Genomic DNA, 25,532 nt, shown 5'->3' with positions numbered 1-25,532 from the left:
CAACCAAAAATATCAAGCCCAAATTGGGCATCCAAACATACTACCCACAAGCTCATCTAGGGCAACATCCACATAGTCATAAGAGCCCATACTGGGAATGTACAAACCAAAATAAAATCCCACATTTGGCAAAACGTCATCCATGAAGAAAATGAGAATACAATGTCCAAGAGCCCAAACTGGGCGAGAAGAGAGCTAAACAAAAAAAAAATGATAATCAGCAGCAAAATGTGATCGTCTGTGTCTGTTGTGAAGAAGGTGTTGTCTATCTATTAGCCCTGAGAATGAAGAGGCTGATACTCACGAGATGGAGACCAGGAGGTGTAATATCTGGTGGATTGACTCCTCTGATAAGCTTGCATCATCTCCCTATGCTGCCTTGCCATAAGCTCCATAAGTTTCTCATGATCAGAAGCTCTCTACTCTCTGCAATCGTAAGAGCAATAGAGAGGGTATCAAACCCAGTAGTGAGGGTGTCAAGTCTGGAGGTGACAGTGCCTAGCCCAGTCCTCAATGAGGCAATGTTCCTGGCAAGATCCTCAGACGAGCCAGTGGTGGGAGCTTGACTCTGTTGAGCCTGTCTCTGCTCATGTGCTCTAATATCGCCCTGCATTTGAGCCACCTCTTCTGCTTCTCTCATGGCCTCATCAACCTCATCGGCTGCAACCCCACTAGGACCAGCTCCACCAGGGATAGGAATTTTCATAAGTGTAATGGTGGTATGGTTGAGTACGGGATCAGGGTTCTTGTAGGGCTCATTTGGTAGATTAATTTTCCAATGTCTTACAAGCTTAGTAATGAACATCCCAAAGGGTAGACCTCCCTGTCCTCTCTTGATAGCCTCATCCATGTATCCAAGAATAATATACCCTAAATTCAATTTGATTTTCTCCATAATACAGTGGATTACTAAGGCTTCAAAAGGCTTCACGGCATCAAAATTTTCAGCCCTGGGAGTGATATTGTAGGCTACTATTTTGTGAATCAATCTAGCAGTATCATTCATGGAGCTAGCAGTGATGTTTAGCTTTTCTCTAGGAGGAGGTACAGTTCATAAGGTTTTATATACATTCGTAATAGTGAAGTGCTTGTCGATCTCATTCTTACTCCAGAAGAAGATTCTTTTACTATCATTGGGTACCTCAATAATTCTACAGAATTCAGCTATGTTTAGCCCAACTTCTTTTTGAAGATATGTGTTCATCACAACACCATTTTGAGAAATATCAAGATTAGAATAGAAGTATTTGATCAATTCGGGATAAATTATAGCACCATATTCAAGGAAGAATTGCCAACCTTGATGTGCAAAGAGCGGCCTAGGTTGGAATTTCTTGAAGTCCTTGAACTCACTTTTCTGCCTGAGATGATGACACGCTTTGAGTATTCTTCGTAGAGGTCCATTGCCTTTTTATTGAAGAAGCGCTCGGTGGGGAACACTTCTTCTTCGGGTTTGGTTCTCGCTCGTTTGCCCTTTTGAGCGGTCGTCTTCCTCGAGGTAGACATTCTATAACTAGGTTTTGAGAGAAAAATGAGTTGAAGGATGAGGTATTAGGTAAAGGATGATGGAAAATAGATGAAGAGAATTAATGAAGAGAGAAATTAGTGGATTAGGGAGAGATATAGCGAGAGAGATGAAGAAGATGAATAATGGAGAGATTTAATAGAGAAACGAAGAAGAAGGAAAGAAAATGAGAAATGGAGGAAGAGGGATGGATCAAACCTCACTAGAACCCTTTAATCTTGAAGCTTTGACACTTAAAATTGATTTAGAGGCGAAGAGGAGCAAAAACCCTCAGAGAAAAATAAATGGCGGAAGTGAAAAATGAAACGGCGGAAGCCTTTTAAAAGCAGTTCTCGATCATCGCGGTCGACCGGGTTATGGCGGTAACCCGCCTCGATACTGCTGTCCATTTTTTTATTTTTCACATTTCGACCTTCCGCGGTCGTCCACAGAAGCTCGGTCGCCCGCCGCGACAAACTTGTTCATTTTTATTTTTGTCCAGATTGCCTTCCGCGGTCACCCTTCGAGGCTCGGTCGACCGCCACACCCTGTTTTTAATTTCTTGATATTTTTCAAGGGATTTTGTGGACAAATCAATTTTCTCCTATTTTCTCACATTTATGGGATTCTAATAAACATGTAAAATTGATCTCTAGGCTGTGAGGACATCTAAAAATTCATTTCTATTTTTCTAACATTTAAGCTCAAATAGAATAAATAGACTTATGTTTTCAGTGAAGCTCAAAGTGAATGTTCTAAATGGATTTTGCTAGATATGGAAATATATATGATTGATCAATGTCTAGCAATATTTGACATATTGGTTCATCTAGTTGTGGATACTAAGTGCATATGTGTGTATTCTTGCACTTAGGTGGATTTTTCAAACGGATTCTCAATAAAGCAAAACATATAGTCTACAGAGGTAATTTCTTGTTTTCTTTATAGACTATAAGAGATATATGATGTGATCATGAAGCTCAATAACCAAGGATACATTCTATTAACAACACGACTGATGATATATATCTATACTTAATTATGAAGTGATATGCCATTAAAGCACTATTGAATAGTATCTAGATAGAATTCATATGATATAGCAATTAAAGCACAACCCCATATATTGATAATTTCAAACAATGAGTTGAGTGGGGTATTTTCGAACCCAAATCAATCTGGTTCCAACCAAGTTTGTGTGTGGGAGTGTATCTTTTCTTATCCACACAAACCTGCTTGATTTCACAAATCTAAGCCTACACCTAGATTTGTGATGCCCTAATCTACCACAATATGAACATGAATAAGTGTGGGTAGATGAGGAACAACTAGAACTACAAGAATACATATGATGACAAACATGGTTGTCATTTTCTTCTTGTATTCTTTGGTTCTTCACAGAGAGTTCTTTATTAACTACTTTAATCTCATTCAATTGATTTTCGAAGCAATTTGTTTGCTGAGATAAATTAGCTTTTAATTTTTCTTCATTCTCACAAACAAGTTTATATTTTTCATTTAAACCTTTGTTTGTGTTATCAAGGCTTTCTTTTTCTTTTCCAAGGATAGTGCACTGTTTTATTAAGTCATCATTGTTGTTTATCAAAATTTTGCTCAAATGATTTAATTTTTCATTTCTTGTCAAACATTCATTAACTTCCGACTTTAAATTTTCAATTTGTTTTTCTAGGTTAGAAATTGAGTTTGAAAGAATTTTCATTTGCAAAAGATTTTTGTAGAGTCTCTTTTTGTTCAAAAATAATATTTTTATCATTTGAAGAGATACTACTATTTTTCTCATAAAAATTTTCAAGATTAGTCCAAATATCTTTTGCATTTGTACATGATGATATTTTCTCAAAAGCATTGGGACATAGTCCACAACATATTATGATAATAGCTTTTGAATTTAATAAACATAATTTTACATCATTTTTAGTGCATTTCCTTGGAATAGAAAATCTCCTTTCAATGACATCTAAGATGTCAAATTCTATGAATTTGAGATAGGCAAGCATTTTTATTCTCCAACCTCTAAAATTCGTTCCATCAAAAAATGAAGGAATTAGAGCGGATTGGCCTAGCTCGAAATTCATTTGGATTGTCACGGATCTTTCTCTTGTAGATTTTTAGATTTACAAATCTCTTTAAGAGCCTATAGCTCTGATACCAAATGAAATACAAGGTGACAACCCAAGAGCAGGGTGAATTGGCTAATTAAAAATTTGGGGCTTAATTAAGTGGATTATTAAAATCAATTTACCAATTAAGCCTAAACAAGTCTATCCCTTAATCAATCAAGCATAAACATAAGTAAAGGGAAAGATTACCAAACACCCAAGTGCAAAGAGAAGGAGAAGAGAAAGCATCCACAAGGCACAAGATTTATAGTGGTTCGGTCACGACTTGACCTACTCCACTCTTCCAAGCTTTCCTCCATGGGATTCTTCAGTAACCAATAAGATTCTTCAACGGGCGAATCTTAAAGCCGTACACCAACTTCTCCAACTTCAAACGGATCACACCCTTTCGCACAAAGCCTTTACGAGGACACCTTCCTCTCACGAATGATTTACCTTTCTTTCCGGACCAAATCGAAGACCCTCAAATATAGAATGAAGAAATAAAATGAAAGAACTCTCAATGCCTCTTTGATAGGCGAATTACAAACTTTAATAGCTCACAAACTCTCCAAGGAATATATACAAATGTAAAGCCTATGGAGATCCTCTGGATAGAATGTAAAAATAGAAGTTCAAAGAGGTTTAACCTTTCATGTAAAAATTTAGGTTCAAGAAGATGTGATTTGATCTTGCAAAAGATTATTTAGAAAGGTTTATATAGTGTATATATAGCCCACAAGGAAATATGACCGTTTGGGGGTAAAACTGTAAATTACAGGGTTGAAAAATTCAACCTGTGAGTGCCCCAACAGATGTATTTCCTTATCACGGCGATCGACCAAGGCACGGCGGTCGTCCGTCCATATCTGGCTCTCAATTTTGAATTTCAAATTTCATAGCGAAGCGGTCGACCGGCCCTATGGCGGTCGCCCGGCGAGGGCAATCTGTTTGAATAAAAATTCGGCGCAAAAACACTATCGTGGTCGAGCGGACCCATGGAGGTCGACCGCCCACACCATACTGGATTGTTTCTGTCTAAAACATAAACGTATCCGCGGTCGCCCGGATTACCCCTGTCGACCGGCGCAATAAATTTCGAGATGCCCTGGAATTCCAGTTAGCATCCCGCGGTCATCCGGCATAGCCCTGTCGACCGGCCCTGAGTAAAATTCCATTTTTAACTTTAAAAACCAGGGGCTTTTGGGCTATGGTGTTTGAGCTTAAGTCCAAGGTTTTCAAACACATTTCTAGGTGTGTGTTGATGGTTTTCAAAGATGTAAAATGTTAGGTATGAAAACCATTTTGAAAATCTTTTGAGAGTGTATTTAAACATAAAATCAAGAGGACAATACATTCTAATAGTGTATACCATTGAGTCTTCTTGGAATGTCTTGGCTCCTTTGCACTTCCTCGGACTTCTTCCGCTTGAGTGAACATCTTAAACTTTGTCATGGCTCTTGCGACTTCCTCCAATCTTTGAATCATGTTGAGAGGTGCATGAGAAGTAATCATGGCATGTTCATCTCCAAGCTTCTTCTTGACACTTGTTGGGAACTTGTAGGATCTTCATGATGAGCTTCATGACTTGAACATCTTCAAATGAGGTTGTCTCAATTGTAGGTGCAAGCTCTTGATCAATGTGAGTGTGGATCCACAAGCCATGTGTTGTGTTGAGTTGTGTAATGACGATACTAATCAATTTATGTTTGCTAGCATCAAAACAAGAAGGTAAGGTGAATGATTGAACCCTTGGGCTTACACAGATCCGACACATGGATGGATCGGCATGGCTTTCTCTGTGTTACGGTCCTATGTAGGGGCCCGTCTAGGTATGGGACTAGGTGGGACCCAGCCTGGTCTGGGACAGGTTTAAAGGGCCTTGCCTAACTCGTTCCATCAGCTCTGGAGCTTTTGGCTTATTGGTTAGGTAACTAACATTTGCTATTAGAGCAGCCACCACGTCACGTGTTTGAGTCATGGAAGGGGCAACCTGTGGAGAGGACAACCAAAAGCTAGAGTGACGTTGCCACAGAGTGGGCCACCGCGAAAGCGGTGACCTGTGGAAATGGCTACCTAGAAAAAAGGCCAGGTGAAAGCCATTGCAGAATGGGCTGCCAAGGGCGGCGGATGCGAAAGCGTGGTGGTATGTTACGGTCCTAAGTGGGGGCTCGCCTAGGTATGGGACTGGTGGGACCCAGCCTGGTATGGGATAGGTTTCAAGGGCCTTGCGTAACGCGTTCTATCAGCTCTGGAGCTTTTGGTGTATTGATATGGTACCTAACGCTTTGGAAAAAAGTTTCGGTGAATCATTTTTAAAGTGGAAGAATTTCATTAACGTTGCCAAAGATGCTGTAGAAAAATTCTTTCAACTTTAGGGAAGTGATATATTCGCCGGTTTTCCTTCCCCGTAGCCTATTTATGACCACTCTGGCCACTCTTTTAACACTAAAAGGGGCAAGGAAGAAAATGCGCATATATATATATATATATATATATATATATATATATATATATATATATATATATATATATATATATATATATATATATATATATATATAGAGAGAGAGAGAGAGAGAGAGGAATTCTAGACTGAAGGAAGCCCTTGAAAAAAAGAGGTGAAAGGGCTCTCCTATTGGCTACACATCACCATCATGCATTAATAAAGGCTGAAAAGTCAAACATAATGGTGATGTGCGCCCAATGGGGGGCCCTTTTACCTCTTTTTTGCAAGGGCTCCCTTCAGTTAGACTTCCTCATATATATATCATTTCCCCAATTTCGGAGGAACTTACGCTCAACCATTTTGAGATGGGCCTGGGCTATAATGTCTAGATAAGGGCCCAGCTCACATTACATCAATGGGCTTTTCAGGCCCATTCACTTTCTGGTTGGGCTTGGTAAGTGGTCATTTTTGTGTGTGAGCCTTTAGAAGCCCAGCCAAAAAGAGAGCCCTCTCCTGAACATTGAAGGCAAAGCTATTTGTCACAGTTTCATCACTACTGGAGCATTTCTCCATAGGAAAAAAATCCTTGAATGTGCTGCTTCTTTGATTGACAATCCTGCCTGGATATTTTTATCCTGAATAAACCCCTAGGATTGACTACGCAATTGGAGAATTTTATCCTCAGTAAACCCCTAGGATTTACCACCCTAGTTGAGGAATTTTAAAATGATTATGCCCATAGGATTGGCTATCCTGCTTGTATAGTATACCCAAGAAAACCTATCCAAGGATAAGATAAATCCTGGCTTGGTATTTACAGGAAGAAACCCCACCCCCATTAGGCATCAATCTGGTCTGTGTTCTGAATTAATGAATTCGTCATCGTTCATCAGTTACCCCCACAGTAAATGTAAAAGTAGAGCACACAAAAAACATGATAGAATCATAGTCACAAATATCTCCAACTTTTTTAAAATATGGCAATTTTATCACGACATTTGATAAGAAGACAAAACCTCAAAATAGTCTTGGGATTTAATACAGAAAGGAAATTATATCAGCACAACTGTGTTTTAAGAATTGCACAAACCCAGCTTGTCTCTTTTGTTTTAATTGGCTTGTGAGAGCTTTTTGGGAACTGTAATGACCTCTGACAATTCTTTAAACACTAAAAGACAAGATGAGCTAGTGAAAATATCAAAACATGGTTGTGCTGATATCATTTTTATCATTTAATATCACAAGAAAATCACGATATTTTTGTTTTATATTCTATTCTTAAATTTTATATATTTATATAATTTATTAATATTTGTTTATTCTAGTTTTTTCCTGATATAAACACGAGAGTAACAAAAAAAAATTTAATTCTTCACAGATATATCTACCCGAAAAATTCCCGAGGCAAATATTTGTGACTATGGTTAGAATAATGTCACTGAATTACATTACCCAACAAGCTGTTTGATGAAGGAGAGCTATGTTCACTGACCCATGGATCCTGTATAGAAACTGGAGAGGTCTCATTATCCACCATCGAAATTACAGAATCACCCCTCGGCAGGACCACCAACTTCCGGCTGCCGGAGCTCATCTTCTTGGCCGGAGTCCCCAAATTCTCGCCGCAATTCGACATTGAAGAGCCCGATGAGTAGACATTCTCCTCGGCCTCAGCCCACCCACTTAACCTTATTTGTTCCAATTCATCAGCAACTTCCATCATAGAAGGCCTCATATCTCTGTGAAATGCAAGACATCTAAATGCCAATTCAGCCACCTTGTGAACAGATGTAAGTGTCCAAGCATCTCTATGTGGTTCTAAAAATTGGTCTATGATCTCATCCACACAACCCTTACCAATCTTATCAATGGCAAGTGCAGCCAAATTCACCTCATTGTGCATCCTAGAGAAATCCACCACTTTTAAAGCTGTTATAATCTCTACAAGAACAACACCAAAGCTGTAAACATCACTCTTATCAGAAAGGTGGAATTCCTGATGATACTGAGGGTCCAAATACCCTGGTGTCCCTTGTGGCGCTGTTGAGATATGAGAGATTTCAGTCATACCCAATCTGGAAAGGCCAAAATCTGCGACTTTTGATTTGAAATTGTGGTCCAAAAGTATGTTGCTAGATTTGATGTCTCTGTGGAATATTGGAGGGTTCATGGCAGAGTGTAAATAGGCAATGGCTTTGGCAGTTTCGGCCGCAATTGTAAGCCGGGTTGTCCAAGGAAGGCCATTGCCCCTCTCTCTCTGTAAGTGCTGAGACAGAGTCCCATTAGGCATGAATTCATAAACGAGGATTTGTTCTCCTCTCTCTATACAGCAACCCAAGAGGCGGACGAGATTTGGGTGGCTTACAGAAGAAAGAAGTTTAATTTCATTCATGACTTGTTCAATCCCATCATAATCTCTGTGTCTGATCTTTTTAACAGCGACCCATTCATCGTTATGGAGTTTTCCTGCATAGACCGTTCCATAGGCGCCAGTTCCAAGCCTTTGCTTCTCAGAGAAGAAATTTGTGGATTTTTCTATTTCTTTATATTGGTAGAGAGGAACACTTGAGCCAGTGGCTTCTGAGAGTAAGCGTCTTGTGCTCTTGAATCTTCTTGATGAATTTGATCGCCGTCGGATGAAACAATAGAGAAGGGCCAGACCAGTCATTAGAAAAGCTCCAGCAGCAATGCCTGAATAGATAATTTTTCTAATTGAGAAACAGAAATCATACTGTGAAACTTGAAATGTAGGTAATATTCACTGTATTATATCTAGAGTAGTATTTCCAGTGATAGAGAGTTCATTGAAATATTTTGAGACCAATTACTGAATGAGCTTATGACAAAATTCAGAAATTTGTCGAAGGGACACTGCCTACATCCATATCTCATATGATCAATGAAATTCATTTATCACGTTTAGTTTAATTAGTTTGTTCAAGAAAATAAATCATTCTCCACCAGCAACAATAATATTTTTAATCACACGTAATACTATTTACTCACATTTCTTACAAACAGAACAGTACTTTTACAACAAAAAAAAAAAAAAAAAACCATATATGTTCATTTGTTTCACAAAGTTAGGGAATATTAAAAGGGCTAACTTAGATTACATGCTTTAATTATGATAACAATTGTACAGTAAAACAGAGTGAGACTTCTACCTAACAGAGGTTATTATTCAGTAGAGATGCGCTTCATGAGGGATTTCACATAGCACCTAACATACTATTGGATGACTTTTTTCCCTCATCGCTTCCAGATTTGCTTGAAGGTTGGTCTCTAGTTCCTTGGAAGAAAAAGGGGAAAGTGCTTTGGTCATTGTATTTTTTAGCCTCCTTATGGGTTTATCCGGAAAGAAAGGAATGCGAGAGTCTTTGATGGTGTTGCCATCTTTTCATAAAAAGTTATTGTTGGAGATTTAAAGTTGGAGTAGGTGAGGATCTGATCTATGACTTAGTTGAACTCAAAAACATGCAACTCGAAGCCAAAAACTATACTTGAATCGAATTCTCTTTTCTGTTGGAAATCAGAAATCGAAATAAAAAACTGTACTTATCTCTTTTGGAGAAAACCTTTCTAAAATCTAATTGAAGAGGAGAAGGCTGAGTCGTGCCACTTGGTCACTCTCCTTAAGAATCGTATCTGCCCCCTACCGGTGCAACCAGGATCCGTGAACCGACGCTCCAAGATAAAATAGCCAAATATGGCTCCAGTCCACATGCACTCGCTGACTGATCCACCCAGAACCACCGTAGAACTGTGCTCAAATAGGAACGGAACGAAGAAAGAAGACGAACAGAGAAAAATAGAACAGAAACTGCTTAAAACCAGAAAGTTATATGTAAAAACGTTGTATTTTTATGTGTTTAAACAAATCCGTCTCATCCCCTTTTATAGACCAAAAGGTGTCTGCTAGGAAGAGCCACCACTAATGGTGGGCCATGACTGTTGAGGAAAACACACCATTAAAAGCCATTAACGTTTTTCTCCCAACAGTCATTTTTGTGAGCGTTGAGATTTGAAACGGTTCTTTGCAATTAAGGGGGTGTCTCCATACCAAAAACGTGTGGTAAAAATTTAATACCGTTTTGGGTAATAAAAATACCCTTTTTTTTTCAAACCCAAACCCAAACCAAGACCTCAAACCATGGGCCACGGCTCGGCGCACGCGCGTGTGTTTTTTACTCATGGGCTTGTGCTCTTCTAAAAGCCTAGGATCCAACAAATTCTAAAGCCCCTTGAAGGCCCAAGCCTTTCTCCAACTCTCCATCTTATATGGATGAGTAGCATTTTCTTCCAAAGCAATATGGGACTATTTGTTTTACCTTTGGTTAAGAGAACACAACAAGCACACACACTCCAAGGTTTTGGGTTCAAGTCCCTATTCAAGCAAAAGATTCTTGCTTTCAAAACAAAGAGGGAAACTTTAATTTAAATCTTCCCTCCAATTTTTAAAGTCTAGCAAAAACAACTTTTATATTTGACTTTGTCTTCAATAAGACTTTGTCTTATTCAAAGACTTTAAAATCCAACAGTTATAGCCTTGACTATAGCTTGGTTGAAAATTCTTCCCCTTTTTCGTTTTGTTTCGGCTTTCAACCTTTGGGAAGATTGCAATGAAATTTGCTTCAGTGTGGAACAGCGGACCTCTATTGTGTCAGTTTGGCTGGCCTTTCCACGTGGGATGTTGAAATTGAATTTTGATGGCTCAAGCATGGGTAATCTTGGCCCAGGAGGCATAGGAGGCGTTCAGAGACCAAAGGGGGGAAGTAATTTGGGCTTTCTCAGGGCCAATAAGATTAGTAGATGCTACTGAATCCATGGTTAGAGCCATTCATCAAGGTATATTGCGCTTGGACAAAGAGTGTCTTGATCAGATGATCATAGAAGGAGACTCTTTCAATATGATTAGGTGGCTAAGAGGTTCTTTGGTTCCTCCATGGAGGTTCGCTCAGTTTTTTTATGAGATCATGGATTGTATCGAGGGGTTCCTCTATCACCTTCAACCATGTAAGGAGATTGGCTAATAGTTTGGCAGATCGATTGGCAAGGGAGGGTGTAGATAGGCAATCCTTAGTGTGGTTTGATTTTTTGCCAACTTGATTTGGTTCTCTCATTGTATTTTTCTTTTTGGAGATTTGTATCTTTTGGGTTGACGCCCTCTATCACCCGTTTTCTTTTTAATAAAATCTTGCTATCGTTCAAAAAGATTGAAGAAGAAAAAGAAACAACCAATAGCCCACATTCAACAAGTAAAAGTCCTCCAATGGAATAGTTCAGATTGTCCCATGGAATGATTTTGGGGCTTTGGCATGAAAGGACCCACCAAATAAGTAATCTGATCTCATAATACCGAAACTATCAGAAGGTATATGAAATACCTAGAGGCCAGAACTGCAATTTTCGAATTTCTTAAGGGTATTTTTGTCAATTCACCCTAAAATCTAGATTAGGGTTATTGAACACTATAAATACATGTATTAGGTATTCTTTCCGGAGGAAAAAAAAAAAGAATTGGCGGCCAAGAGAGAAAAGAGAGAAAAAGAGAAGAGGAAGAAGAAAAGGGAGTCGGGCATCGTTCCACCACCGCATATATCGAATTGAGGTAAGACAAGTTTTAGATTCAGAAGTTATGTAAAAGAGTGTTGTATGTTGTGTTTTTTGATACTAGGGTTTGTAAGAGAGGGGGGGGTGTTCTTTCCCTATTTTATTTCCTGCAAATTTCCGGCAAAGGTTCGGAGCGTTCATTGGACTCATTGTAAACAATGTACCGCGAGCTCTCCAACGAGCCCGACCAAGCTCATATCCGTCAAGGTATGTTAGGTTGCGTGGGGGTAGCTCAAATAGTAGTGGAATGAGAAGTCAAAAGCGAGGAGACAAGCATTTTGGTTTGTCTGGAATTACCTCGGAGAATAGAGTAAGTAGTGTTTGGTTGCACGGCATATACTCAGAGAGTAGGAGAATAAGTAGGGGTGTCATTACCAATATAGGGAGAGATGTGTGAGAGAGAGTGAGGGCAGAGAGAGAACGAGAGAGCATCATTCCCTCGAAAATTCAACCAAAATTCCTTGCTTTTGGAAGAATTTGGTTTAAAAGTCATGACGGAACAAGGAATCCACATCAGCAGACAAGCAATTGTTACATACGAGACATCCAAGGGAATCAAAGGAGAGTCCAATGCTATTTTGGCAACTAAACGTAGAATGGCATGCCAAATCCAAGCCAAATTCTGACAGCTGCTGAGCTTTTGTGCAACCAAACTCATCCTCATGAAAAGAAGAATATCGAAGGATTTGAAGTTTTGAGGGAAGTTTCCCTTCCCTTTTCCAATAGGTTTACGACGAGGGTTCGAGGTTCTTAAACCCTCGCACCGCGAGCTTTCCAACGAGTCCAATTGTGCTTAAATCTGTCGACAAACGAGTGAGATACATTGTTTTTTTTTTTTTTTTTGGAAAACGGTGAATATTGGAAACCAATGCCTGTCAAATTAATAGAGAAAAGAATTCATGGTACGGTCAGCAGAACATTGTCCGGCTTACCAAAGCAGGGCATCTGTCGGAATTTTAATTTCTCGTCAATTTCTCTCCTTATTCTTACAGAAACTTCGAAAAATCATAACCATTTCAATTCACTTCCGATTTCAGAGTTCTTGGGTATTCAGGAAAGCTTGAGACGTGTACTTTTCATAGAAAAGAGTTTTAAAATATTTGGGGCCTCCCAAATTACCTTAATTGTATATTACTATGTGGGACCCTTAGAAAGCCCAAGAAAGCATGTTGCTACTTTCCCAACTGACCATTAAGGAGTACTACGTACCTATATGATACCCTGTAAGCTGTTATTAGACACTTTTATGATCATTCAAATGATTTATTGATGACAGGTAATTGGGTCTGAATACCGAAGAAATTTGGAGTTGCGTTTTGGAGGTAAGTAATATTGTATTACTTTAGTTTCATGTGAACTTGATCAATAATCCTTGATACTCCCATGAATGCATGACCATAGAGTTAACATCTGATTCATGTGAAACCTATGATCAATCCATCATGTATCTCTTTGCTCCTTTGAGTTACCCCATTACTGCCATGATATTGTACATCCTAGTGACTGCGAGATTTTGTGTTGTGACAGTCTCAGTGTAGGCCGTTATCGATTACTTGTGTTACATGCATCTCTGTGATGACCGCTATGTATATTATGGACACTTCGTGATGTGTTTCTAATATTGCCACGGCATTGGCTTTCCGACTATCTATAGCCATGTTCTCTGTGAATCCCAATGTGATAACCACTATGTATATTTTCGATCACTTGTGATGAATATATTCATGATTATTGCTACATCCAATTGTGAACACTTCTTATGGAGGCTTACGTTAAAATGTGGAACCTGCCAATGGGGAATGCATAATACGTTGGTAAATATGGACCTCACCAATGGGGAAGTCATAATACGTTGGTCTTGTCGACAAGAATTTGTGAAGCTGCTGACCTCCAGCTAATAATGTAGCGCATCGATGTAAACCTGAGTTCTACAGAACTCTATGGACCTATCTGAATGTGATGCAGATTGTAGGCCAAATAAGTGGGATATTTGCCCATTAGAACTTTTAGTAGGGTTTTTATGGCTGAAATAAAAGGGAATTGTGTGGTGGTTTTGGGTGGCTGAGAATCAAGGGATTTTGTGGCTGTTATGGAGGCTAAAACTATGGGTTCAAAGTAGTTTTGGGGTTGTTACTATGAGGCTATGATAGAGTTGAAGGGTGGTGGTTTGCTGCTAATGGAAGCTGTTGTAATGGGTGGTGCAGGGGCTGATCATGAGGCAAGGGAAACAGGATTGTAATGATGGCTGCTATGGGTTGTAAATAGGAGTTGGGTGAAAATACCAAAATATAGGGAAGGTGGGGTTCAAGGTATGGATTTATGGGATGGAGAACAGAGGTGGCTAATAAGTGGCTAGAATTAATGGTGTTGGATGGGTAAAAAAATATTGGAAGGAAGATGGGGATGCAGAAGGGTTGTGGGCTGATTTCATGCATGAATGGCAGAGTTTTAGGGGTGAAATTGATGCAGATTTTCAGGGTTTTAAGGTGATAATCGAAACGGATTAGGAATTTTGGGGCTATCCGGCGGTACTTGTAGCGACGGGAAATTGCACCGGGAAAGAGGGAAGCGTAGACTTTTACTGTAGAAGCTTGGATCTTTGGCTCTGATACCAAATTTGATGTAGGACCGGGAAGAGAAATAGAAGAAAGGGAAGAGAAATAGAAGATGAGAAGAATAGAAGAAGAATAGGGGAAGAGAATAGAAGAATATAAGAGAAGAAGAATAGGAAAGGAGAAAATAAGAGAAGAATAGGAGAATTCAGGGAGAAGTAGAAGAAGAATAGGAAAAGAGAAGAAGAGAGGGAAGAATAGAAATCTGGGGGAGAAGCTCTAAATCTTTATTCAATAATCATCAAAGTTAAAATTCATAATACAATGAGGCCTATATATAGGCAATGAGATGGAAATAACATTCCAAGGAAAATAAAATCCTAGAAACTAATAACATGGAAATAAAAATCCTAGAAACTAAATAATATGGAAATAAATCCCTAAAAGTCCTAATGGGCAAATATGCCACTTATTTGGCCTACAATCTGCATCAGAATGTGAACTAATGCTCTAACCTCCTAGCATTATTGATACGAGAATGTGAATGTGTAAGCCCAAGGGTTCCCATGGGTTAATCATTCATCTTACCTTCGTCTTTTGATGCTAGCAAACTAAATTGATTAGCTTTTATGGACTAATGTGTTGCTTTGAGGTGTTGTGTCATATGCAGAAATTTCATGTCATAATCGCCATTACACAACTCACTCAACACATAGCTTGTGAATCAAGAAAGCAAGAAACAAAGAGCTTGCACCTACATTGGAGTCATCACCATTTGGAGATGATCAAGTCAAGAAGCTCAACATGAAGGAAGTCAAGAAGCTCAACATGAAGATCTCACAAGTTCCCTAGCAAGTGTCAAGAAGGAGCTTGGAGTTGAACATGCCATGGTGACACCTCATGTACCTCAACATGCATTAAAGATTGGAGGAAGTCACAAGAGCCAAGACAAAGGTCAAGATGTTCTCTCAAGCCGAATAAGTCCAAGAAAGTGCAAAGAAGTCAAGCCATTCCAAGAAGACTCAAGGTTCTTATTTTTAGAATGTATTTGGAGTCCTCTTGATTTTATGTTTAAATGCACCTTCAAAAGGTTTTAAAATGGTTTTCATACATAAGCTTTTACATCCTTGAAAACCATACACACAACCAAAAATGTGTTTGAAAACCTAGGACTTAAGCCCAAAGCCCCTGGATTTTAAAAGTTAAAAATGAAATTTTACTCAGGGCCGGTCGACCGGGCGACCGCGGGATGCTACCTGGAAGTCCAAGACATCTCGAAATTTATCGAGCCGGTCGACCGGGGTAAGCCGGGCGAGTGTGGATATGTTTTCTGAAAATCCAGAAAACATCCAGGTTGGGCTTGGAGGTCGACCGCGATAGTGTTTTGAGCGGAAAATTAATTTCAAACAGGTAGCCCTCGCTGGCGACCGCACTGGGGCCGGTCGGCCGCGCCAGTATGAAATTTGAAATTCAAACTAAGAGCCCGATAAGGGCGGGGGACCGTCGTGCCTCGGTCGACCACCACGACAAGGAAATAGATCCGTTGGGGCTTTCGCAAGTTGACTTTTTCAACCATGTAATTTACAATTTTACCCCCAAACGGTCATATTTCCTTGTGGGCTATATGTACACTATGAAAACCTTTCTAAATAACCTTTTGGCAAGATTAAATCCTATCTTCTTGAACCTAAACTTTTATATGAAAAGTTAAAACCTCTTTGAACTTGGATTTGTACATTCTATCAAGAGGCACTCCATAGGCTTTACATTTTATCTATCATGGAGTGTTTGTGAGCTTTCAAAGTTGTAATCAGCCTATCTAAGAGGCAAAGAGAGTTCTTTTCTTTTATTTCTTCCTTTGTTTGTGAGGGTCTCCGATTCGGCCCGTTAAGAAAGGTGAATCATTGTAAGAGGGAAGCGCCCTCGCAAGTCTTCGTGCAGAAAAGGGTGTGATTCCTTTGAATGAGAAGTTGGTGTACGGCTTTGAGATTCGCCCTTGAAGAATCTCATGGTTAGTGGAGAATCCCAAGGAGGAAAACTTTGAAGAGTGGAGTAGGTCAAGTTGTGACCGAACCACTATAAATCTTGTGCCTTGTGGATGCTTTCTCTTCTCCCTCTCTTTGAACTTGGTGATTGGTAATCTCTACCCTTTAAATTGCATTTATGGTTTATTGAACAAGGGTTAAAGTATATAAGCTTCAAGTAACAACTAAACCCTAGATTTCACTATATTGATTCTTTGAACAAGGGTTAGATTAACTAGTGCTTAATTAGTAAATTGATTTTAATAATCCACTTCATTAAGCCCCAAATTTTTAATTAGCCAATTCACCCCCCCCCCCCTCTTGGATTGTCACCTTGTATTTCAGAATGTGATATGTAACCCCTTTAAATGCTTCAGAATGTGAATGTGATATGTGACCCCTTTGAATCCTTGAGAATGAGATTGTGATATGTGATCCCTATGAATCCTTCAAAATGTGAATGTGAAATGTGACCCCTTGAATCCTTTAGAATGTGTATGTGAAATGTGCCCCTTTGAATCCTTCAGAAGTGAATGTGTGACATTTTGATTAATCGACCCATGCTCAGAACTAAACCCTTTTGAATCTCATCAGATTGTGACAATGTGAACTTCGACATTCGACATGTGACGCATGTTTGACTCCTTCGAATCACACTAGATTATGACTATGTGAACCTTGAAGTGCGACATGTGACCTATGTTTGACTCCCTTAAATCCTATCAGAGTACGACCATGTGAACTTTGAAATTTAGCATGTGTCTCGTATCTGATTTCTCTAAATCCTATTAGGTTGTGACTGTGTGAGCTTTGATCCTCCATCCTCTGCTTAGAAACTTTTTTTTTTTTTTGAAAAATGACATATTTCATTAATATTCAGATAGCATTCGGGACCAGGAGTCCCAACCTACAATACAAAATATTAAGATGAATTGGCACGGGCATACCCAAGACCAATTCAAAAGTAACCAAAATAAGATGCAGTAAAAACTAACTATTCCTTTCCTCTTTTCTATATCATGGCTTCTTTACATCTTTCGTAGCATTCTTTCAAAAACTTTCATCTGTACTTTTTTAAAACTGCATGTAATTCTCGTTCCCCTAAACAAATACCTCTTGAAACTATAAGTTGACTGATTCACCTGAAACTACGAAACCTGCCTCCTAAAACTCTAAAGCTCCAAATCTGATGTAAAACTCCAAGAAGGTATAGCAAAGTTAGAGTACCCAAACAGGAAAACCTAAGCAAAAGAACGAATCTCTCAAGCTATGGCTATGGAAGATTGAAAACTTCTGGATAACGACAGACAATTCACAGTGCTATCAAACAATAGGTATCTTGGATGAATATGAGAGGGATTTACCCTCTAACGACCTACAACCCAAATTCAGAAACTCCATCAGAAGCCACCAGATTAGATAAAAACCTATACTACCACCAATAGGTACTAGATTGAGGGAAGAATCAGCCCTAAACGAGAGACACCAAGGATTCTCAAGCCTAGGGGGAAGAGCCTCCCTCCAAAGAACACTTCTAATGAGTCAATCCCAAAAGCACCTCTCTCCTACTTTAATCCGGTCTCCATTTTACTTGCTGATTTCTATTTTTCTTTCTCCTTCATTTCTCTATCTATTCCTTTTCTTCTTCTTTTTCTCTTCTTCCTTATCCTCTTTTCCCTTTTTCCTTATCTTTCTTTTTTTTCCGAGGCCAGAAGGTTGTCATTCAGGGTTGCTACCCTCGGCCCCCTTCTCTCCCCCATCCTTCTGAAGTCCAGACTCCTTTCGCTCTTTCAGATCTCTAATTGTCATAGACCGAAACAAATTCTTAGTTGCTTCAAGATCATCGTCAAAACCTATTCCAAAGACATCCCATACAACCAACAGTTCATCCATTTCCTCAGAGGGAATAACTTTACTTTCGTCCAACTCCAGAAAATCCATCAACCTTGAATCCTCCTCTTGCCCTTCCACTCCCTTCTGAGTCTGAACCTCCATGCTGACTTCCCGGTCTAGAGAATCCCTTGACTCCTGGGTAACATCGGCAGGGGTACCCATCAATTTCTCCAGTCGCTCAATCTCTGCTGCTTCAACCTCCTCCCAACGTTGACGGCGAGCTCTTCGCTCCTCTTCCAAAGCTTCCTTAAAATATGAAAGTTTATAGATTCTGACAAAAGCCTCCTTCAGGTAAGTCTTCCCCGAAACCTTTAGGAGACAGTCCTTGTTAGCCAAAGCATCCCTCTTGAATTGTTTCCATTGTCTCTTCCAAATTCCTATTGAAATCTCCCGAGGCGTAGGACACTCTTCTGCCGCCATCTCATCATCGTATTCCAAATCCCTAAGAAACTGTAAATCATCTACCTCAAAAGTGATTGCCTTCCTCTTCCTAGATGAGGGATCATAATCGGACGACATGGTAGATGAGAAGGGTTTATCAAAATCTTTAAGAAGAAGGCTAAACTTGGAGGCTAAATAAGTTTTACTTGGTTCTTCTTTTCTCCGAAAACCCAAGAGATTTCTTTTAAACAGAGAGAGACCCCCTTTCGTAGCTAATAAATGGTTCTCGAGACGCACGCCCCGCCCCTTCTGACCCACTTTTTTCTCTCTGAAGCGGTGTGCCTTTGTTGGAGGGGTTGACACGAAACTGATGTGAATGTTGGTATCATTCAAAACTCTTAAACTTCCCTTATTCTTTTTGCTTCTAAAAAATGATTTTTAATCTTTACCGCCTTTTCTACTGACACTGGTTGTAGATTGAGACAATCAGAGATATCTTTTCTGGAAGCTTTTCCAGCGATAATACAAGATTTAGCTTTTAATGTCTTCTGACACAGTCCTTTCCCAGGTCTGACCGATTTCCCGTTCAATGATGAGGCTAAACTTTTTGGTGTATCTGCCGATTTTTCCATTCCCGAAGTAGAGGATAATTCAAAATCTTGGACAAATTTGTCCAACGGCTCTTTTGACTTGGAGGTGACAGAAATACCCCCAGGGGCCGCCGATAAAGGCCCATCCACAGGCAGTTCAATCGCCGACGATGAATCAACAGAGACTTCTAAAGCAGGGGCCAAAGGGACAGAATCCCCCTCTGCCAAAATTATCTTTAAAGGACATTAAAGCCTCATCCACCATCTTAACTCCAACTGGATAAACAGTGGAGTCTACCATAAGATTTATAAAGGATGGTAGATAATTCCACATCGAAGTTAATACCTTAATAGATGCAAATTCCAGACAATGGTCATGACTACCAGACATCTGTGTTTCCAAAACTTGTCCAAAATACTGACCCAGAACCTCCACCGTGGAGAGAGACAAGGCCTGACGTGGAATAATAAAAAACCTAAGCCTCACTATTCTTGTACCAGTATTTAGAGCAGGAGACCACGGTTGAAGGGAAACAAGATATCCACCAAAGTGTCACCTCCCCGCCGTAGAATGGATGTAGCCTGACTCTGAAACTCAAAGCAAAAAAGCACCGTTGAAGGGCTAATACAGAACGGTTTGCTGAGAAGCGGTAGGGCCCATTTTCTCTTCGCCCAGGTCCAAACTTCTTCCAACAGGGACCTGTTTCTCAAAGTACCTATTAAGCAACTTTTTAGGGTCTTCTTCCTGTCATTAATCAAATCGATTGGGATAGTAAACACAAGGGTTTTCTCATCCACTCTAGGTGTATGGATCTCCTTGGGGGTCGCCTTAGGTACCCACGACTTAACGACCTCTACCTTTTTGTTATAGTTCGGCCCCAAGCATTTTCTGCAAATACGTCGTGTGCCATAGTTGTTGTAGTTGCACTTCATACACTTCCAATCACTTACACTTTGGTTTGGAATAGTCTGCCTTCATCGAGCAATACCATTTCTGAAATCCAGCCTTCTTGTCATCATGTCCAGATCCTCCTGGCTCCCTAGTGATTGAGGAAAAGATCTAGGGGGAGAGCCATGATGATCTCTCTCTACTCCCCCCTTAACTTATCAGGATCAAAGATCTCCGGCAATAACTTTTAAAGATTCCTATCGTATAGAAAGCTTCCTGAGCTGAATATCCAATTTCTACAAGATCTAGAAAAGTTGGGGCCACTCAGTCAAGGCTAGAACCACAAACGCACTGATTTGTGAAGTTATCCAAGCCCAACGGGGGATTTGCATGCCGGCGGTTAAAAGACTCTCAGACAGACATTTTCCCTATTCAATTTTGTGTCTTAATTAGACATCAGAACATAGTAAGCACCATTATCAGGCTCCTCTGCTCAGAAACTTAGCTTGTATATATTATACCATGTTCGAACTTGTATATATCCATAGGGAAGTTCGAACGTGTATATATTATACAATGTTCAAACTTCCCTACGATAGACAGGAAGAGACCACCTTTCGAATGTGTGACTATATATATTATACCTTTTAACTTCAATTCTTATTATTCATTATTCACTTTTGTTTACTTGGCATGTTTTAACACAGCTAGAAATAACACTTTATTTTTTTTCTGCGCGTTCGCTCACCCATAGATTATATTTTCAGATATTGAGACTTGATCCTTGCAAGGATTCGCAGCAGGACTGGCCTGGTCTTATTTGGTGGGAAACACTAGTTCATTCAGATTACACTTGAGTATACAACTTTTGATAGTACTAATAGATATTGATGTTTTAGTTTGACATTGACTTTAGTACTCTATATGTGCCTGGATTTATTTTGGACATGTGTTCATATTGCTTATGAGCTTGTGAGGTTCGCCTTGCAGACGTGCGGCATTGTCGCGTGCCTGGTTTGGATCTCGGGTCGGGGGCGTGACAGGGTATATGTGGGGTTCCAATGGGTCAGATTCAAAGACTAATAGATCAATCTGAATTCAAGCTATTCACTTTTAGGCCAAACAGTGATCAAGGCCTGCCCATTGACACCTACAGTTATCACCATAAGATCAAGATCTGACAGTAATAGGGAGTGGACCCACTTGATCCTCAGAACCCAAAATTCAAAGTAAGTGGGGCTCGTATTTATAACCGTCGGATCATGATTGTATGGCCAGACTGATGGCCATAATGGTTTATCTCATTTTAGTTTATTTTAAAGACGAAAATTTACCTCCAATAAGCACACCAACCCGAGCAACTTGAGAACTTCCTCCGCAACTACCAGACGATGTGTTTGATCGATTGCATCTGGGAGGGACTGTAACTGAATAATAAAAACAAAAGAAAATCAGAAAAGAAAAATTGGTTGATAGAAGTTCACTTTGGCTCTGTTTGGATTGCAAGAATTTTCGGGAAAAGTTTGGAAAACAATTTTTTTTTGTTTTTTCAGAATTTCCTGCTGTTCATTGTTTGATTACACACTTATAAAATAACTTAAACTGCAGCAGCTTAAGTTTTATTTACAGGAATATTCAATTAACGGCGATATCACTCTAAATAAGTCATATTCATATCATTTTTTAATGCAAAAAAAATTCTTCAGGTCAGAAATATTTTTCTTGCAATCCAAAATAGGGCCTCTGTAAATTATCATTGTCGGGAAATGATAAATGAGCCCCTTTTCATTACTTGGGACACTCAGCTACAGTATATCTACGACTACAAAGGGGCTGGATGACCTTCACATTTGAAGGAATGAATGCAATGCAGCTGGGTGCCCCAAGTAATGAAAAGGGGCGAATTCATCATTCCCCTAGTAAAAAAATGTGTGCAAACTTAAGACACGTCTACGGGTGTTGATGAAAATCATACAATAGTTTTGAAATGGACTGCAACCACACCTCATTGACCATAATACCCATCATTGATATATCCAAGAGGGTGTTTTGGGTATTTCAGAGAGTTTATGGTCAACTAAAACATATTTTGGATACAAAGAACAGGTCAAATCAGTAGATCCCCAACGTAAACTGACCGCCCTCCCTAATTTTCTAATGTATATCATAAAATACGAGGAACGTGATGAGGGCATTTTAGTCATTTGTGGTCTAACAGAGGTAGAAATTTCAGAGGCGAATATATATGAATTCTAAATCAGGAGGCTAAGTTAGGTTGCCGGTTTATGTTGCAGGCGGAGAAAAAAAGAGCCAGCACAAGTATTTCCATGGGCAATTTGGTAAATTCATTTACCGAACCAATTTTTGTTTTAATGGCAAAAACACCCCTATTAAATGATATCATAAAGCACAACCATACACATCTTTTCTCGCGACATCCGCCTCTAGTGTAGAAGGCTGTCCCCAGTAAAAAGAAGGGGGCAAATATATCATTTCTCTTTTGTCAATCGAAACCGGGCTTTGTAAATCATTGTCATAAACAATGGGTGCAAATTTAAGACACGTCTGTGGGGGTTGACGAGAATCATACAAGAGTTTTAAAATACCTCACCTCATTGACCATAATACCCCTCATTAATATGTCCAACGACTACAGGGCATTTTAGATGTTTCAAAGAGTTGTTAGGTCAACTAAAAAATATTCTGGATTCAAAGAACAGCAACCAAGTCAAATAACTAAATCTCCAACGTAAACTGACGCCAAACTTGCTAAATTTCCAATGTATATCCTCCTATAATAGGAGGAATGTGATGAGGGTATTTTGGTCATCAGAACCATCTTACAGAAGTAGAAATTTCAGAGGCAGAGCCAATACTGAGTTAGGTTACCGGTTTTGTTGAGGAAATGTTATCAGCACTAGTATATTTTGATGAGGGCACTCCTCACATTATTAAAAGTACGGTATGGCTCGCACTATAGGATGATCCAAACCGTCCATTAGATAGGCCACAGCCTAAATAGGTTGTGCCTCAAAAATCAATTCCATAGGTTGATCCTAACCCTCTGATCTGAATGTTAGAGAGTTGATCCTAACCCTCTATAGATCGGAGGGTTAGTATCATCAACCTATGGAAATAATTTTTGGGGCACAAACTATTTAGGCACAGGCCCAATGGACGGTTTGGATCATTTTATGGTGCCGGCCATACCGTACGTTTAATAAAGTGAGGAGTGCCCTAATCAAAATACAGTTGTGTTGATAACATCTCCCTTTAAATAATGTAGGACAAGATGAGTTAGTGCAATAATCAAAATATTTTTAATGACAAAAATACCCCTACTAAATGATCACCATTAAGCACAACAACCCACATTAATGTCAGATATTTTTGCAGCTGAATGCTAGACTCACAGGAGCTCTTGCAAGAAAAACAGGGAAAGGGCGCCCTCATCGGTCAAAACTGCTTTATGGCAGTTAATGACGGTGATTTTCTGCCATCCTGGATTGGTTTTGACCCTTTCCCTGTTTTTTAGCAAGGCTCCTGTGAGTTTAGCATTTCTCATTTTTGCAAAGCCAACTAATAAATTCACCCTTTCTTTTTACCTAAGACAGCCCCTTCATTGCACTAGAGGGGGCTGTCCCCAGTAAAAAAACGGCCTTTGTCAATTTAAAAGACTAAAGAAGGAAAATATACCTCTCTGGCAGCCAAGTCCGGCTAAAAACCCGTCCCCATCAAAACCTTCAATACACCGGCACCGGAAACTCGGCAGGTGGGTAACCGGAGAAGTGAAATTTGTACAGGTCGCGTTGTCGGAACAATTACACTCTCCTTCTAACCAAAACCCTAACTCCAAAGTCCAAAATTCCAACCAAACCGAACTATTTCTAGTCACATCAGCCATAATCGCCGAGTAAAGATAATCGCATCCACTTCCGGTAACATTCTCAGGCGAAATAAAACTATTATTATCATTATCGTTTGTAAAACAAGTGATATTATCTCCTTTAGAATTACATCTCGGTGTTTGAAACTGTTGTTCGAGTAATAAAGGAGGTAAAGCACAAACAGAAGAAGAATTCTTCTTATTGCAATTTCTAAAGAGAAGACCGTTTTGTGAAGTAGGAGCGTAGTTTGTTCCGAACAGTTTGGATGATATGTTGATCGGACGGTTGCAATCAGGTGGGAGATTGATTAAGATTCCGTCTGGTGTTATGTTTTTGATGAGGAAATCTCCGATGGTTTGGCTGTTGTTTTGGCTGCAATTTAAGGGGATTTTGCATTCGTTTGAGAATCCGAATGGGAATGGGACTGGATCTGATGAGTGGCCACAGAAGCGATTACAGGAGGTTGAATTTTGAGAGTAGATTAAGGGGAAGAGGAGAATTATGATGAGGATTATGAAGAGGATCGGGAGATTAAGAGGATCTGCAGAGATTAAGCTGTTTAGACGAAGATCTGATAATCGATTAGGAATTTTCATCTTTAGTGGAAAGAATCTTGAATTTATACGAAGATATGATAATCGAAGGGGAAAAGATCTGATAATTGAACTGAAATCTTGAATTTCTCTAGGCGAACAGAGGAATTTTCATATTTAGAGCGAAGAACGTCGAATTTAGAAGAAAGATCTGATAATCGAACTCGAATTTTTCCAGAAACAGAATCGAAACCCTTAAAATAGGCTAATTAGGCGATCGATTGTGGTGAACTAGTAATTACTCTGTTTTTAGCAGAGAGATAGATTCGGAACAGAGGAATGTTCATCTTTAGAGGAAAAATCTCAAATTTAAACTCAGATCTGATAATCGAAGTTGAAAAACAGCGAAATCTTCAATTTTCTGATGACTGTAACTCCCAAATTCCCCAAAACAGTATTAAAACCCTCAAAACAAGCTAAAAATAGGAAAAACGAACAAAAAAATCCAACTTTCGGCCAAATCGCCCTACGGAAAATCAAAACGGCAGCAAAGCTTCACTCTCTTGAAAGATAACAATCGAAAGAGAAAAAAAATGATTTTTCTTCGTTTTTGAGAGTCAGAGAGGTTTATGATCTCATTTATTGCACATAGAAGAGAGCAGCTCTGCAGAAGCTCTTCAATGATCTGAAATTTCTCTGAGATTTCGATTTAAACTGAAGGAGAGAATACGTAATGGGAAACGAAGAAACCCTAACTATATCAGAGTCATTGTGATTCTTTGTTTTCTTTTTTTTGGGATTTAAGAGGTTTGACAGAAGTAAAAGAAGAAGGTGTTGGAGAGCTTCCAGTTTCCACACTTCTTATCTTCCAACCTCCAAACGGAGAATACATTCGAGACTGGAATTTTTTAATGAAAGAATTACTAAAGGGAGATGATAAATTCGCACCCACAATAGGATAATTCGCACCACTTATAAGGTGAATTGTGGCTATGGGCGCAACTCGGGAAGGTCGGGTTCGGGTTGATGCCAACCCTAACCTGACCCGAGCAACCATTTGGTCAACCTGAACCCAACCCGACCCGATTTTCAACCTG

The 25,532-nt window shown here is 39.5% G+C and overlaps 1 protein-coding gene across 1 annotated transcript; it reads right to left on the bottom strand.

The window, feature by feature from the left end:
* Positions 1-7,423: 7,423 nt before the first annotated feature.
* Positions 7,424-25,323, bottom strand: LOC143849518 (wall-associated receptor kinase-like 14). The gene is made up of 3 exons (XM_077358577.1): positions 23,712-25,323; positions 21,350-21,442; positions 7,424-8,764 (listed from the first exon to the last, which is right to left on the bottom strand). Exons 1-3 carry the CDS (start codon positions 24,496-24,498, stop codon positions 7,509-7,511), a joined length of 2,136 nt encoding a protein of 711 aa, XP_077214692.1. The 5' UTR covers positions 24,499-25,323; the 3' UTR covers positions 7,424-7,508.
* Positions 25,324-25,532: the final 209 nt, after the last annotated feature.

This window comes from Tasmannia lanceolata, unplaced genomic scaffold, assembly GCF_043159265.1.
Source record: "Tasmannia lanceolata isolate RefF3 unplaced genomic scaffold, GAP_Taslan_0.1 ptg000018l, whole genome shotgun sequence".
In the NCBI taxonomy this organism is placed as follows: domain Eukaryota; kingdom Viridiplantae; phylum Streptophyta; class Magnoliopsida; order Canellales; family Winteraceae; genus Tasmannia; species Tasmannia lanceolata.
This window is presented reverse-complemented; position numbering and strand designations above follow the sequence as displayed.